The 14,815-nt window shown below is 41.4% G+C and overlaps 1 protein-coding gene across 5 annotated transcripts in view; it reads left to right on the forward strand.

Annotated features, from left to right (window-relative positions):
- ATP7B (ATPase copper transporting beta) overlaps positions 1-5,584 on the forward strand; it is a 45,015-nt gene extending 39,431 nt beyond the window's left edge. For all 5 annotated transcript variants that reach the window (XM_032678937.1, XM_032678936.1, XM_032678933.1 and 2 more), the window contains 4 exons: positions 675-878; positions 989-1,106; positions 1,863-1,965; positions 3,268-5,584. In XM_032678937.1, the coding sequence (XP_032534828.1) occupies positions 675-878; positions 989-1,106; positions 1,863-1,965; positions 3,268-3,532 (690 nt within the window). In that variant the 3' untranslated portion in view covers positions 3,533-5,584. The remainder of the gene's footprint in view (positions 1-674; positions 879-988; positions 1,107-1,862; positions 1,966-3,267) is intronic.
- The last annotated feature ends 9,231 nt before the right edge of the window (positions 5,585-14,815 follow it).

Raw genomic sequence — 14,815 nt, forward strand, 5'->3', positions numbered from 1 at the left:
TCTAAATGCAAAATGAGGAACGGCTGAGGAACTGGGGTTGTTTAGTCTGGAGAAACGGAGGCTCAGTGGGGACCTTATCACTCTCTACAACTACCTGAAATAAGGTTGTAAACCAGGTGGGCGTTGGTCTCTTCTGCCAAGTAACAAACAACAGGACAAGAGAAAATATCTGCGTGGGGCAGTGGTGGAGTCACCATCCATGGAGGTATTTAAAAGAGATGTGGATGTGGTGCTTATGGACTTGGCAGTGCTGGGTTAACAGTTGGACTCGATGATCTTAGAGGTCTTTTCCAACATAATCTATTCTATGATTCTGTGATTTTACTGAAACTTTTATTGGTGCATCATGCAGCATGGTTAGCTGAAAACTGCCTCTTTTAACCATTAAACACTTATTGCTAGGATAGTGGAGCTTCAGAAGCCCTGCAGGGCATAATGCTTAGGGCAGAGCATCATTTGCCAGCATCTTTGCAGTAAAGATGGCGGGGGCTCTCATCAGGCCTTTTTTTATGCCAAAGGCATGATGCTCTTCAGCTTTCTGTGTAGCTTGCAAGATTGCCTTCACTGGAATCAGTTGGGTTGATATTCCTGTGTTTCCCCTTCACCAGAACAGCAAATGGCTCTCCTTTCAGCATGAAGCGTATCACCAACTGGGTGTCTTTCTTTGTACATAGGTTGGGATCAAAAAAGTGTTTGCCGAGGTTCTTCCTTCTCACAAGGTTGCCAAGGTCCAGGAACTCCAAAATGGGAGGAGGAAGGTTGCAATGGTTGGTGATGGAGTCAATGATTCCCCTGCACTAGCCAGGGCTGATATTGGAATTGCAATTGGAACAGGCACCGATGTTGCCATTGAAGCAGCAGATGTTGTTCTTATCCGAGTGAGCACTACAGTTTTAACCTGTCCTCTTTTATCCCTGACGCTCCTCTTTTTGGTGTGGTATTCTGAAGACTGCATGTGGAAAACACTCAGTGCTTTTCTGTCTTGCAGAATGACCTGCTGGATGTAGTTGCCAGTATTCATTTATCGAAGAGAACAGTTCGAAGAATACGAATAAATCTAATTCTTGCCTTAATTTATAATCTGCTTGGAATACCCATAGCAGCAGGTATGTGGCTGCTAGAGCTCAGCTTGTTGAAGGCAGCAGTATAGTTGAACTCTGTAGTGCATCTTGTAGGATTCCCTGCTCAAGGAACCAAAGAGAGGTTCCTAGATTATTTAAAATTTGGTAGAAGGATGACAAAATAAATACTTTTTTTTTTTATTTGAACAAAAATATTTGTTTGCCAAATTTTAAACTCTTAGGAATACGTAGTTCTATGAAATTAAAACCATACTCTTACTTGACATAGCAGTACTTGGGGATTTGTTTCTATATAATCAAACTCAGCTCTAATCAGATACACCACCCCATTTCTGGGTGCTCCCTCTTTTATTCACCCTGAATCACACATTTTCTCTCCTACTACTTGCATCCTCTATACCACATGCTTCAGATTCCTACTTAAAATTTACTTCAAGCATTCCTCATTTTGTTTATGAGTAACTTCTTCCTTTGCCTGTACGATAGTCTAGTCTTTCTGTTGCCTTTGCTGTGTTTCATCTGTGCAGAATAGCTGGAAGGGACAAATATAATTACCTGTGGCCACAGTCTTGTAGCTGTATTTGTACAAATGTCATCCCTTGCAACGGAAGGGTCATGTTTAGAAATAAGTGAGTAAATATATATATTGATGTAGTTGTGTTTATGGAGGTCTCAGCAAGTCATGCTGTAGAACTGCTGATCTGTTCCATAGTATGCAGGAATGGAAATGCTTGTGTTGGGGCGGGTGGCTCTGGCTCATGTCCATATTTTTTTTTCTAGGTGCGTTCATGCCTGTTGGCCTTGTGCTTGAGCCTTGGATGGGATCAGCTGCAATGGCAGCTTCTTCTGTGTCTGTCCTGCTGTCTTCCCTGCAGCTGAAATGGCAAGTTGTCTTACACTTATCAGTTGGGGAACCATGACAACACTGATGATGGGATGCAAGTGGGACACACTTTGGGCTTTCTATACCTAGATGGACTTGGTCATGTTGATGTTGTAGCGGGTGGTGCAGCAGCTGCTGTCAGCATTTTAGCCTGACAGTCCTTTATCCTGGGGTTGTTCTGTCTTATCCTTGGCTCCAAAAGAGACAGATGTTGCTATTATGAACTCACCTGGACTAAGACAGTGCTGAGCATTCTTTAACTAGCAGCTGATGCCTCCTGAGCCCATGTGTTGCAAATGTAGTTCAATACCAAGTAAGGTAATGATCAGCAGGTTTTGCTGTGGATATCAGGTGAACAAGTCATTCAAAAGATAATTCTCCATGATGTAGCAGTTGATTTTTTAAAAAATATTTGTACCTGTTTCGTTTTTATTTTTGTCTATTTAAATTAGCCAAAGAGAAACAGAGAAGCAGTATATGTATTCTTTTGCACCTTGCTACAGATATCTTTCTCTATTTTTTCTGAACTATAACAAGATTTTTCAAATTCTATTAATTTTATTAATGCTGCATTTTTGGGTGCCCTTTTTGGTAGTTACATTGGACCTGTTCTTAACAGCATAGAGAGCAAACATCTTTCGAAAATAAGACTTTTTATGGTGTTTGAAATTAATCCAAACCTTCACATATTTTTACTGTGGCTGGGGTCTTTTGTATATTACAGTATAGTACAGTACAGTATAGTATAAAATAACATAGGAAATCAGTTACTGCACTATGTTTCTGATTCTGCAAATGGGTTTGAAAAGACCTTTAAGATGGTTGAGTCCAACCATTAACCTGACAGCACCAAGGCCACCACTACCCATGTCCCTAAATGCAGCAAAAGAGTGCTCAACCAATGAATGGTATGTGGCCTTGAATGATTGAAAACTTGAGATCAAAGGCATCTCAAGAGGTGTTCTGCCATTTCTCCATCATCCCCCCTATCCTTCTGTGCCTGTCTTGGCTTGAGAGAATTGGCAGGCTCAGAAATTAAGTAGTAATAAAAATTATTATTCTGTAGCTGATTTTTGAGACTGTTACATTCTTGACACCACACATCTTAAATTAATTATTTGTGAGCTATTAATAGGAAGCTGTTAATTTAAACGTATGTAATTAATCTATAAATTTATTTTTTCTATAGAGATACTTTCAATACAGTTAGGTTATCAGAAGTTTCAGATTTGTTCCAATGCAGAAGATGCTTCTACACGTTGACATCTTGGTATTAAACATCTTTTCTCTTTCTTTTCTTAGTTACAAGAAGCCAGACACAGAAAGTTATGAAGCTCGAGCTCAAGGCCACATGAAGCCACTCACTCCTTCTCAAATCAGTGTTCATATTGGAATGGATGATAGAAGAAGGGATTCTTCCAGACTGGCTCCTTGGGATCAGATTAGCCAAGTGTCTTTCTCTTCCTTGGCTTCAGACAAGCTGCCAAGACGTAATGGTTTTGTTGAGGAGGAAGGGGGAAAGTTGTCATTGCTCATGAATGGAGGAGATGAAGAACACTACATCTGAAGCAGTGCATTCTTAGTACAGAGAAATGTTTCTCTTCACCAGTGATGGGAGGGATTGACTTGTTTCATCAAGAGCTTCAAGGTTGTACATGAAGTTACTCCTTCGGCTCATAAGACAATTGCAACCCAGCTCAATGTTGGGTTGTACAGATGGTGGATTTTTTTCAGGTCACCAGTTATTTCTAGTTATGGAAATAATCTGTGGCTCTATGAACTGGCTTCTTTGCGTACAGCAGTTAGTAAAATAATGTAAAATTGTAATTTTCAGAGTCTAAAAGTGTTTCTTTCTCTGTGACTCTTTGCTAGGCACCAAATTTCATACTTTTCACTCTTTCTAACTTTATTCTTTCAAGAGCACGTGAAGCAAAAGTATTTTCAGAGCTGCCAAATATTAATGTGTTTCTAAGTGAAATTAGCAATGGCATAAGAATCTCTGTGGTCTGAAGTTGAGTTTTTACACAGAATCCTAACTAGTCATGTCACTGTGAGAACACTTTGTATTTAGGATTCATGTTTGTCTCCTTGGACCAAAAATGCTTTGTTATTTCACTGGCTATAACTCTCTGAAGGGTCTGTTTCAAAGATTTTCACTTGTTTTCAGGTTTTGCATCCTTTTGATGCACATTTCCATTGCTAAACTTGTTCTGTGATTCGCACTGCTGTCCTAGATTTTCTCTTTTGCTCAATATGAGCCCTTTTTTCTCCTTTCCTTGCACAAGATATCTTCTATAGTTACTATTATGTATACAGATATTCCTGTTTGGGACAAATTCCTTTAAGTCACCAGGAACTTTTCCATTCCTATTGAAGTCCACAAAGGCAGAAAAATTCCTAGTCCAAGTTATCCAAGATACTTGCAGGACCCTAGGAAGCTCCTGACAGTTGGGCAGTTATCTGTCTCTTTCCTCTGACAGATTGAAGAATTTATGCCTGTGTGAGCAAAATTGGTATTTACCGTGTTATGACTGAGAGCAGAACTGTCACTGGTTGGACTCCAGCACAGCAGAACAGAGCGAGTTTATTGCATAAGTTAACCCCAGCTTGCTGGTTGCTTAAAATGGAGTCCAAAGTTTAAATGATAAATGTGGAAAAATGGCCTTAAAATGTGGGGCTTCTATTTGCTGTCACATCTAAATAAATGACAGGAGGACTTGAACTAAGAAGATTTGTAATAGCAAATGTAAATTTGTATTCATGTTTTGAATTGGTTTTAGTTTCCTTCTTTGCTCTATTTTATTGAGAAATCAAGGTGCTGAACAACACTTTTTTTTTGCCTTAGCATCTTTTCCAAAGCTTGCAGTAACTTTATCCCCGTAAATGTCAAATTTATCCCTTAACACTTTTTAGAGTCAAGGCAGTAGGAATCAATGGCTTTGGTGCACTGGATCCAGTCCTGGAGTGCTGTGTTGTCCAACTGTGGGACTCCAATGTAAGCAGACCACAGTTTTATAATCTAAAATAAAAACTGAAAGAAGAGGAAATGTTATGCTAAACTATGTGAAATAACCGCTTACTTTCATTGACTTAAATATAAAGCTATTTCCAACGCAGGTTCAAATCCTGCTTCTTCTAATGTAGAAATGAAAAACAAGTAAGAGAGGAAAAGAATTGTGCTTGAAACATTGGCCAGGTCTTCCTATTCTCTCTTCCTCTCAGTATTGTATTTGAACTGTCTTTAGCAAACTTTGACAGAACTGTCTTATATATGATTATAAATCAGTTTTAAAACTCTCTATAAATAGAGATTACTTTCACAGCACACACACTTTTCAAATATGCCATAGGTGCCTATACATTTCCCTGTGGGAAAGAGGATCTGCTGTTTCACTGTTCTATGCTTTCTTACCAGTCCTTATGGTAAAAATATGGTTTGTTTTTTTTTTAACAAACAAACAAATAAATAACTTTGTGTCTTTGTTTTTCTTTTTTCTTTGTTGTCTTTTTTCCTTTTCCTTTTTCTTTTCCTTTTTCTTTTTTTTCAGGGGTACAGAATAAAAAAAAGAGCATAAGCAGTGATTGTTGGCTTGCAGGATACATATGCACAAGGTTTTGCGACTGTTTTGTGATCTGTTTCGGGCAGGACATATAGGAGGGAAAAAAGCATATTGAAGGGTGGAAATAAGATTCAGAATCATCTTGGGAAATTGGACAGAACTGACAAACTTTGCAAACAAGAAAGAAAGGAATTAAAGGTTAGCCCAGCAGAAAAAAGTCAGGTAGTTGTCTGGCATGCATTTTGTGATCAGGTAGTTGTCTGGCATGCGTTTTGTGTTCTATTCTAACAACATAGTGATTCTGCAAAATTTACAGAAGTATTGAGAGGTTTATAAAGACTGTATCATCCATATGACATGAAGTACCTCATTCTGTTCTGTTTTCGAGAGGCATCAGCTGAAATATCAGGTCTAGTTTTATATGTCATGCTTGTTAGGAAAAATGCATACAGGTCAGAGAAAAGCAGTGATATTTAAGAAAAATCTAGAAACCATGAGAACGTAAGTATATGCGAATGAGAATTATAAGAAGATTGAAGGAGTTTGAGTAGGGTTGCCTACAGAATACTCAAAGGAAATACAAGTCTCAAAAATGAAGAGAATGATTTATTTCTTTCACCTTTGTGGTGTCTTTTATGTTGGTGGTGGCTAGAACAAGAAATAATAGGCTTATTGAATCAAAAAAGATTTAGATTAGTCACTAGGGAGGAACTGTGTAACAGGAAAGATTGTGGAGGACTGGAAGAGGTTGCAGAGGGGGATTCTTTGGATGTGCATGGCAATCAGAAACGTATCTGATGACAATGCATTAGCCACAGATGAATCCTGCCTTGAGTCAGGCAGCTGCTCTGGACAAGCTCCTAACCTTGTCCCCAGCTGGGCTTTCTCTTATTTCTGTGAACATTTTATGAACTGGAAAATTATTGGAGTAGAGGATTGATCACACTATCCTACTCTCAAGAAGTGCCAAAGAACTGGAAAAAAGGTTACCTTTGACTTATTTAATAACTTTAAATGAATTGGAAAATATGTTAAGGTTTGCTAATTATATTTGTATAATGTCTTAGACTGTAAACTGCTGTGAAACTTGCATGAATCTTAGAATCAGAGTGGTTTGGGTTGAAAGGATCCTTATAGTTAATCTAGTGCAACCCTCCTGCCATGGACAGGGAGACCTTCCACTAGAGTGGGTTGCTCAGAACCCCATCCAACCTGGCCTTGAACACTTCTGGGGATGTGGCATCTATAGCTTCTCTGGGTAACCTCTGCCAGTGTCTCACCACCTTTACAAATAAAGAATTTCTTCATAATATCTAACCCAAATCTACCCTCTTTCAGTTTAAAGCCATTGCTCCTTGTCCTATCACTACATGCCCTTGTCCAAATTCCCTCTCCAGCTCCCTTTAGGTACTGGAAGGTGCTATAGGATCTCCCTGGAGCCTTCTCTTTTCCAGGCTCTCAGCCTGTCTACATAGGAGAGGTGTTTCAGCCCTCTGATCATTTTTGTGGTCCTCCATTGCAACTTGCTCCAATCCTTCCTGTGTTGGGAGCCCCAGATGTGGATGCAGTAGAGTAGGGTCTCATAAGGGTGGAGTAGAAGGGCAGAATCACTTCCCTCAACCTGTTGGCCACGCTGTTTTTGATGCAGTCCAGGATATGGTTGGTTTTCTGGGCTGCAAGTGCACATTGTTGGGTCATGTTGAACTTCTTGTCAACCAACACTGCCAAGGTATAAGTATCTATGAGGAAGTTAGAATAGTTATACATAGTCAAAAAAAAAAAAAAATAGGTGATAGTCCTGACACTTGTGATCATGTGCATTTGTTAAATTTGAGCTGACTCACTGGAGGGGTGTATGAGATGGAGCTCAGCATCTGCATTTTTGTATAACATAATCATGAGCTTTCCTTGTCTCCACGGGGATTGTCTGCCTGCAGCCCTCTGGCAGAGCAAGGCGCTGGTCTGTGACTGCTGTTCCTCTGCCCTGTGAGCCAGGTCCAGTAAAAGAGCTGGAGGAAGATGCCTGAGAAAGCAGGCTCTTGAGGCAATTCATAAGCTCGGTGCCCCAGCTGCTTTCCAGTGTGCCACACTTCTCCTCTTTCCCAGGACTGAGTATTTACATGGATTAGACAGTTGGAGGAACTTTTCGAATCCCAGTTTTGATCTTAGGTGTCTACATTCTGCATGTTCTCCCAGCATGACTCAGTTGCTGCCTATCTGACCTCTAAATGTTGATATATCTAATGATTTACGTGGGATATCTAGTTGTTTTGCTCTCGGAAAAGTTTATGAGTCTTTTTCTGTAGCTTTTTTTTTTTCCTATGAACACAGAAGACATCTAATGAATCAGATCTTCGACCTTCGTGTTATTTTTAGTGCAATAGCTCAGGAGCACTGTTACCTGCGAAGTTTTTCAACTATTTTTCTTCTCATGTTATAGTTTTCTGATACAATTTTTTGGTGCCCTAAGTTCACAGGAAAGAAAGGATTCCATTTAATTTCCGCCTCCTTTCCTTGTTTTTCAAGCAAATAAACTGTCTGATTTGTATCCCAGCTGATTACAACCTTTCTCTAAGTATTCGTTCAAGGATTGTATTTTCTCTAAATGCCTTTGTGCGTGAAGAAAAAAAATGAGTAGGTGGTGAAATTATACAATGGTGTACAGGGATGTGAAATCAAATAACACTGAAATGTCAGATTTAATTTCTTCTACTAAGACACCAACAACAAGCGTGTTGGTTTTCAGTGGGAAATCGTTTGAGCGTCACAACAAAAGAAGTGGTGAAGCGCAAAACATCCTGCTCACATGTGGGTCTCAAACACACATAAGCACAGGAGAAGACCTTAATTCCTCTCCTTGTCTCAAGTTAAAAGCACTCAGGCTTTGCAGGCAAGGACAGCCCATCCACAGGCTCTCCATGCAATGATCTGATTTTCATGATTGGTTTATCTTCGTGCTTAAAAGGATGGTTTCTGAAGTTTCCCCTGTTGCTGCAGGGGAAGGGATATGTGGTAGGAGGAGATGTGTGTTTCCCCACTTAGGCCATCAGCCTCCCAAGATGGAGGTATGTCCACTAGCAGGTTTGTGCTGGTCAGCGCTGAGCAGTGCTGCAGTTCAGGGACATCCTGGCATCAGGGTGAGTTTTGGGTCAGGGTGATGTGCTGACCCAAAACTGCAGGTCCAGCCCAAGCCAGAGAAACCCCTTAATCTGTAAAGCATCTGAAGATCAAATATATTCACTGCTGATTAGCAGTAACAGGAAAAAATGTAAAGGGGGCAGTTTAAGTCATGTTTAAAATTTTGGGCTGACTTAACTTTATAGAGCCCAGGAAACAGATTTTAGACTCGCATGTGTTTGGCTTGAACTCTGAATTGGTACTTTGTATTATTTGATGCTTAAGTAAATCCAGAGCTGCACAGATGGTATCTGCTGAAATGACTTTCTTTTTCCTTTGACAAGCTGAGATTCAAGAAGAAAAGCTGCACTGAAGAAAGCTGCATGTATCTCATGATAGATATCAGAAAATAAATTAGGCATAAATCTGAATATTTGAGGCTTCTAAACAATTAGGGAGCTACCCCAAATCCATACAACTATATTTAAAATGAATAAATAGACTGGATTTGAAAGAAGTTTGCCAAACTGTTTTTCTTCTGTTGCCACCTCTTATTAAGATTGACACAGTGCACTGTTTTTGTAAAAAGCATCATTGCTTGAGCCTGTGGATTTCATCAGGCCTCTTGGAGGTCCCAGCAGGGTATGAACAGGAGCTGGTGCCAAGCCTGCTGCTGGGAAAGGCTGAGGGGCAAATTCATTGCACAGGGGGCACTGGGCACCACTGGCTGTGGTCATTTTGGGTGCACCCATTTTCAGTTTTCAGAGTTGTCAAATTCCCTGTGTGTCAGTGGGCCGATTTATGGGGATGAAGCAAGGGACGCAGGTAAGGCTCTCATCGAGGTTTGCAGTGAAGGTGTTTTAGTGTACAGCTTCATGTAAGCTTTCCTGCCAGGTTGGGGATTACTTCATCATGTGCATGCAGTGAGAGACATGATTAACTGTCTTTCTGCCTGGAGTGAAAATGTAAAAAGCTTCTCTGCAGACAAGTGCTGGATTTTAGATGGCCCACACGCAGCACGTCCCCAGAGCAACCTGTGTTACCTCCCTATTGACGGGGATGCATGGGATTGGCCAAGCAGCCTGGGGCAGCTGCATGCTCTTGTGTAAAGAGAGCACTGGCACCACCTCACATGTCCTGCTGTGCCTCCAGCAGTGCCTCTGCATGGACACAGCCGATGGACTACATCTGATTGCTGTGAAAAGACAAGAAAATCCCTTGGCTTTCCTACAGGACACAGCATCAGACTGTGAAACATAAACCATTTTGGGCTCAGCTGCTTGTAACCTGCATGCAGGTTACATGCATTCTGACAATGCTCACATCTACCACATCCAGCTCACACAGGCAGAACTGGCAAAATTTTATTCAAGGCAAATCAGATCTGCACAGGGGGCTTGCTCCAAAGCCTGCTTATGTGTTCCAGTGGTGCAGGAAAGGTTGTATGGTGTCAGGCCCTGCTCCAAGAGACTTGCCTGCATCCCTGCAGAAAGGGACCTCACTTCCAAGGGTTAATGTTATTTTAAGATAACTCTGCATTGCAGTTGCAAATCTGAGTGGCTGGGAGCAACCTGCTGAACAGGAAAGAGCTCATTAAATATATACTGTCACTGATTTATAAGGGAGTGCAGAGACAATATAATTACTATAATTATGTTAGAATCTTGCTGCAGAGTTGCCATTTGTGTTGGGAATTTTATCTTCTCACAATGGCAGGAGGATTTAAAAACCTCATACACCTGCCAATATATTTGTGCCACAACTAACTTAATCAGAGAAGCTTTTGTTTGATTGCTCTCTTTACAGACCATGGAGCTTGTTAAGTATAACATCATCTTAGGGATGAACAAGAGGTAGGCAAGGCTTTTGGGTAGCATGCTGCTTGCTTCGTGTCCATGGGGGAGGCAAATTTTGACTGTAAAGGTGACCTGGCCAATGCTATTCTGGCCAAGGCCATGTTGCAGTAATAAGGTTTATACCAGTAGCTCACAAGCTTCTGGAAGGGTGGTTTTGGTGGAAGATGCCTGCAGTCGCCTGCCTCTGCTAGTGCAGGTACCCACACCTGGAACAAGTGGGCTGAGAAAGTCAGCGGGGAGTGTGAGGTTTAAGTTCTTCTCTGGACACACTCCAGTGCCTCAATGTCTTTCTTTTAGCGAGGGCCCAGAACTGAACACAGGATTCGAGGTGTGGCCTCGCCAGTGCTGAGTACAGGGGGGCTATCGCTTTCCTGGTCCTGCTGGCCACACTATTGCTTATACAGGCCAGGATGTCATTGACCTTCTTGGCCACCTGGACACACTGCTGGCTCATGTTCATCCAACTGTTGACCAGCATCCCCAGGTTCTTTCACACTTAGGCCACTTTCCAGCCACTCTTCCCCCAGCCCGTAGTGTTGCATGGGGCTGTTGTGACCCAAGTGCAGGGTGGAGAGAAACTAGAACACGAGGGTTGGTTTTGTAAGAAGGGAACACCAGGATTTTGAGGCCACTAGGGCACTTTGCTGGAGGATACCAGAGGGTAAAAACCCTCAGCCATTCAGAGTAGTGTCAAGGTCTGACCAGCACCCACCACAGCCTACATCTGGAGCCAGGAGCACCTCAAAACCTGCAAGTCCAAGGTAGGTTTCACACAGCACCTCTGCACTGAAAGAGGTGTCATATCAAGACTCCTTTCCCCAAGAAAGCCATTAACCAGTCATTAACAGTTACAGCAATAACTCCTTAAGCTTTAATAAAACAGAGGAAATTGGAATTTGACAGAGTTCTTCTCCCTTCTGAACACACTAAGCTATAGGAAAAGGTCTTCTTGCTTAAATAATAAGCATGTTGGACAAATATAAGTCAGCAGAAAAATAGGCTTGCTGTCAAGATGTTTTTAAAGTAATAAGAAAAGCAGCTTTGCTCAGAGATTTTGGTCCTAGGATCTTGGGCCAGAGAGGACAGGGGATGAGGGGGAAACAAGGCTGAGCCCAAAGCAGCCTTGCTATTTTCCTCTTTCAAAAAGTGTTGAATTCTATGGAAAAGCACACCTCTGTCATTGCTGTTAATAATGTTGTTAAATAACTCCCTGTGTGTTTATTAAATGTAAGCCCTGAGATAAAGTTTTACAGTAATAAAACGTCAAGCCACTGCCATAGGGAAAGTGTTGATTGCATCTTACACAAAGCTGAGCTAAGGTACAGGTGAAGTGACTTGAGCAGTGTCTGAACTCAGCAGGGACAAGGATGTTCTGCATTTCAGCTCTTTCATCACCATCTTGCTTTGTTTTCGTTCTCACAGTCACTTGGTTTGTTTTTAAAAATCCCACAAAAACAAAACAAAAAAAAAATTGAATTTAAAAGAACTAACGTCTAGCTTTGCAATAACAAATGAGCAAAAACATAACTTGCCAGCAGACAGGTTATTGGTCTCTGATTCAGACACATATGACTGTTTTCCCAACATCTTTTTCACCCTCCCTATTCTCATCAGTTCTTACATCATTTTCCACATCTTGTATGAGTAAGTCAGAAAATAAATATGTTGGAAACCCCTGTAATAAGAGACCTGAAGAGTAACGAAATGAGCAGATTTAAAGGGCGTGTGTATTTGTGCATCGCATTTACCCATCTATGCTGATGACAGCACTTCCTCTGCATGCTCTCCTTCCACTCACTTCTTCATCAATTAAAATACATGCTTAGAAATGGCAGTGGGTGTAATGAGGATGACTGCACCTATACCAGTATTAACACACTTCCATTTATTTTACTGTGCTGTACATATACACATTTGGTGCTGTGAGTGGCCACAGCACTTTTGCAACACATGCACTGGCTTCAGCAAAAAAATGCTTTTAACACACAAGAACCAAAAAAGCCAGAGACAGAAATGGCAAACCACAGCAGATGATACATTTTCTTTGATCTGCTGAGTTATTCAGAGAGATGCTGGGGCACAGAGCAAGCCACGAATACTCTAAACAATTCCAGCTCATGACACCATCACTTGTACACAGGGCAGTATCAAAGCAATACCTAGAAGGTTCTAGCACATTTCCCCAGAGGCCACCTCACCTGCATCATCTGCTATTTTATTCTCTGATATTCTAGGAGAACATTAGCCCTTCTTTTTCTTTTCTGATTAACCTGCCAGGTTAAATCACGACAATCATTCAGGCTAATAGCAGCCCACTGTCAAGTTGCATGAAGGCAAGTAGTTATTTCTCAATAACGTTGTACAGATTGTAAGCATGATTTTTTTTTCCACTTTTTCTGGTCTTGAAACTTTAGATCTGTTTGATTCCATCAAGCTTGTCTGTCTTACCCTCTCCTGGACTCTAACACCCAGCAATTCCACACAACCGATTTAGAAATAAAAGATGTTTCTAATAGAGACTGGATGATTTGGAAAAGAGGAGAATGGCTGAGCTTTCTTGAAATATAAAGGAGACACTGACAAGTCCTCTGGGTTGTTTGTCAGTGTATGAATGGAAAGATTTAAGGGACAGTGTTATTAATGCCTAACAGAAAGTGCATATAGTCATTTGGATTATAAAGATGAGGCAAGTGTATTTCTATACATCAAAGGCTCAAGAACCTGGCCTGCCAGATAGTAGATACTTATGTGCTAGATGAGCCACACATTTCGGTTGTTAATCCAAAATAGGATTAAAAATCTTGGGGGAAAAAAGAGCCAACAGTCCACATGGTCTCATGTTAAATATACAGACTGCCAATCATCCTGGTCACTAGCAGTGTGGCAGCATGGGGATTCTGTCTACCACTCACCCTGCCTTCCATTACCCAGTAGCTCCATGTGATCAAGCAGTTCTCACAGCCTTGGCTCATTGCTGCTCTTGCAGATGGGTGTAGTGTCAAACCCATGACTCTCTCATTTAAGAGCAGTCATGACAGCACAACTTACAGCCCTGCATGCCCCTGTGTACCTGCATCTTCTTTTCTACCTGGGCTTAGAAAATATTAGTCAGTCCCTCTTCCAGGGCTTTCTTTATGTTACCTTTCTCCCCATCCTATTTTCCAAACTAAGCAAGTTATTTCAGACTAAAAAAACTATTTGTCATTCACTTTATTAATATTCTCAAGTTCTGGTTCAGGCTTTCCCTCTGTATGGCAGTCTTGCATCTTATATTAGTTTCGCTTTTAAAATACTAATGCAGGATTTAAGTGATACTGTTCACAGAAGGAATGGAAAACAAGTACGAAAAGTGACTGCAAAGGGCTACAGGAGACATATCTGTCTGGTTTTGTGAGGAAAATGATTCAGCTTTTAAACTGCTGGCAAAGCGTTTTCATTGCTTCAGGGATGGTCCAGCTCCTGTTTCCCTCTGACTTCATTAGTGTTTGGCTGAATCCCAGCTCCTTTTGAAAATAATTAATTGCAGAAAACTTATCCTTTCTAGTGTTATTCAGCCCAATGTATTTACCACAAAAGCAATTACCAGGAAGCTGGGAGATGGCTTTCCTACTCAGAAAGACGGGTTTGACTACAAGAACATTCAGGAATTAGCATTTCCCATGGCCTCAGAAAGCTAAGGAATGCATTTCAGCCACAAAAGCCCATGTGGACATCCTGTTTTCCTCTCCACAGCAGATGTGCTGTTCCCACCATTGCTGATGCTGTGCCAAGGATCACGTGGCACTGTACGGGGAACACGAATTTCCCAGAGCCACTTGTGTCACCATACAGGAATGCGCTGCTTGTCCCTGCCTCCAGAAGCTGAGGATTGAAAAGAGGTCACCTTTTCTCCATCTCCATTTTTAAGAATGTTTTGATGTGAAAGAGTAATGTGTTAAGAGCACACACTGGTGGGAGCAGTTAGGTTCACAGAATCACAGAATGGTTGAGGTTAAGAGGGATCTCCAGATGTCATCTGGGCCAACCTCCCATGCTCAGGCAGGGCTACCTAGACCAATTGCTCAGGACCACGTCCACACAGTTTTTCAATACTGTCGACCTATGCCAGTGCTTGGTGACCCCCACAGTGGCAGTTTCCTGATGTTCAGAGGCAACCTCCTGTCTTTCAGTTTGTGCCTGTTGCCTCTGGTCTTGTCACTGGGCACCAATGGAACACTCACCAGCAAACCCAAGAAATGGCTTTTACAGGTGACCACATACTTCACTGTAGAAAGGGATTGCACTGCTATTCCCTTTCTTAATGATCTGTTTTTTCCC

This window comes from Chiroxiphia lanceolata, chromosome 2 (genome assembly GCF_009829145.1).
Source record: "Chiroxiphia lanceolata isolate bChiLan1 chromosome 2, bChiLan1.pri, whole genome shotgun sequence".
NCBI lineage: Eukaryota > Metazoa > Chordata > Aves > Passeriformes > Pipridae > Chiroxiphia > Chiroxiphia lanceolata.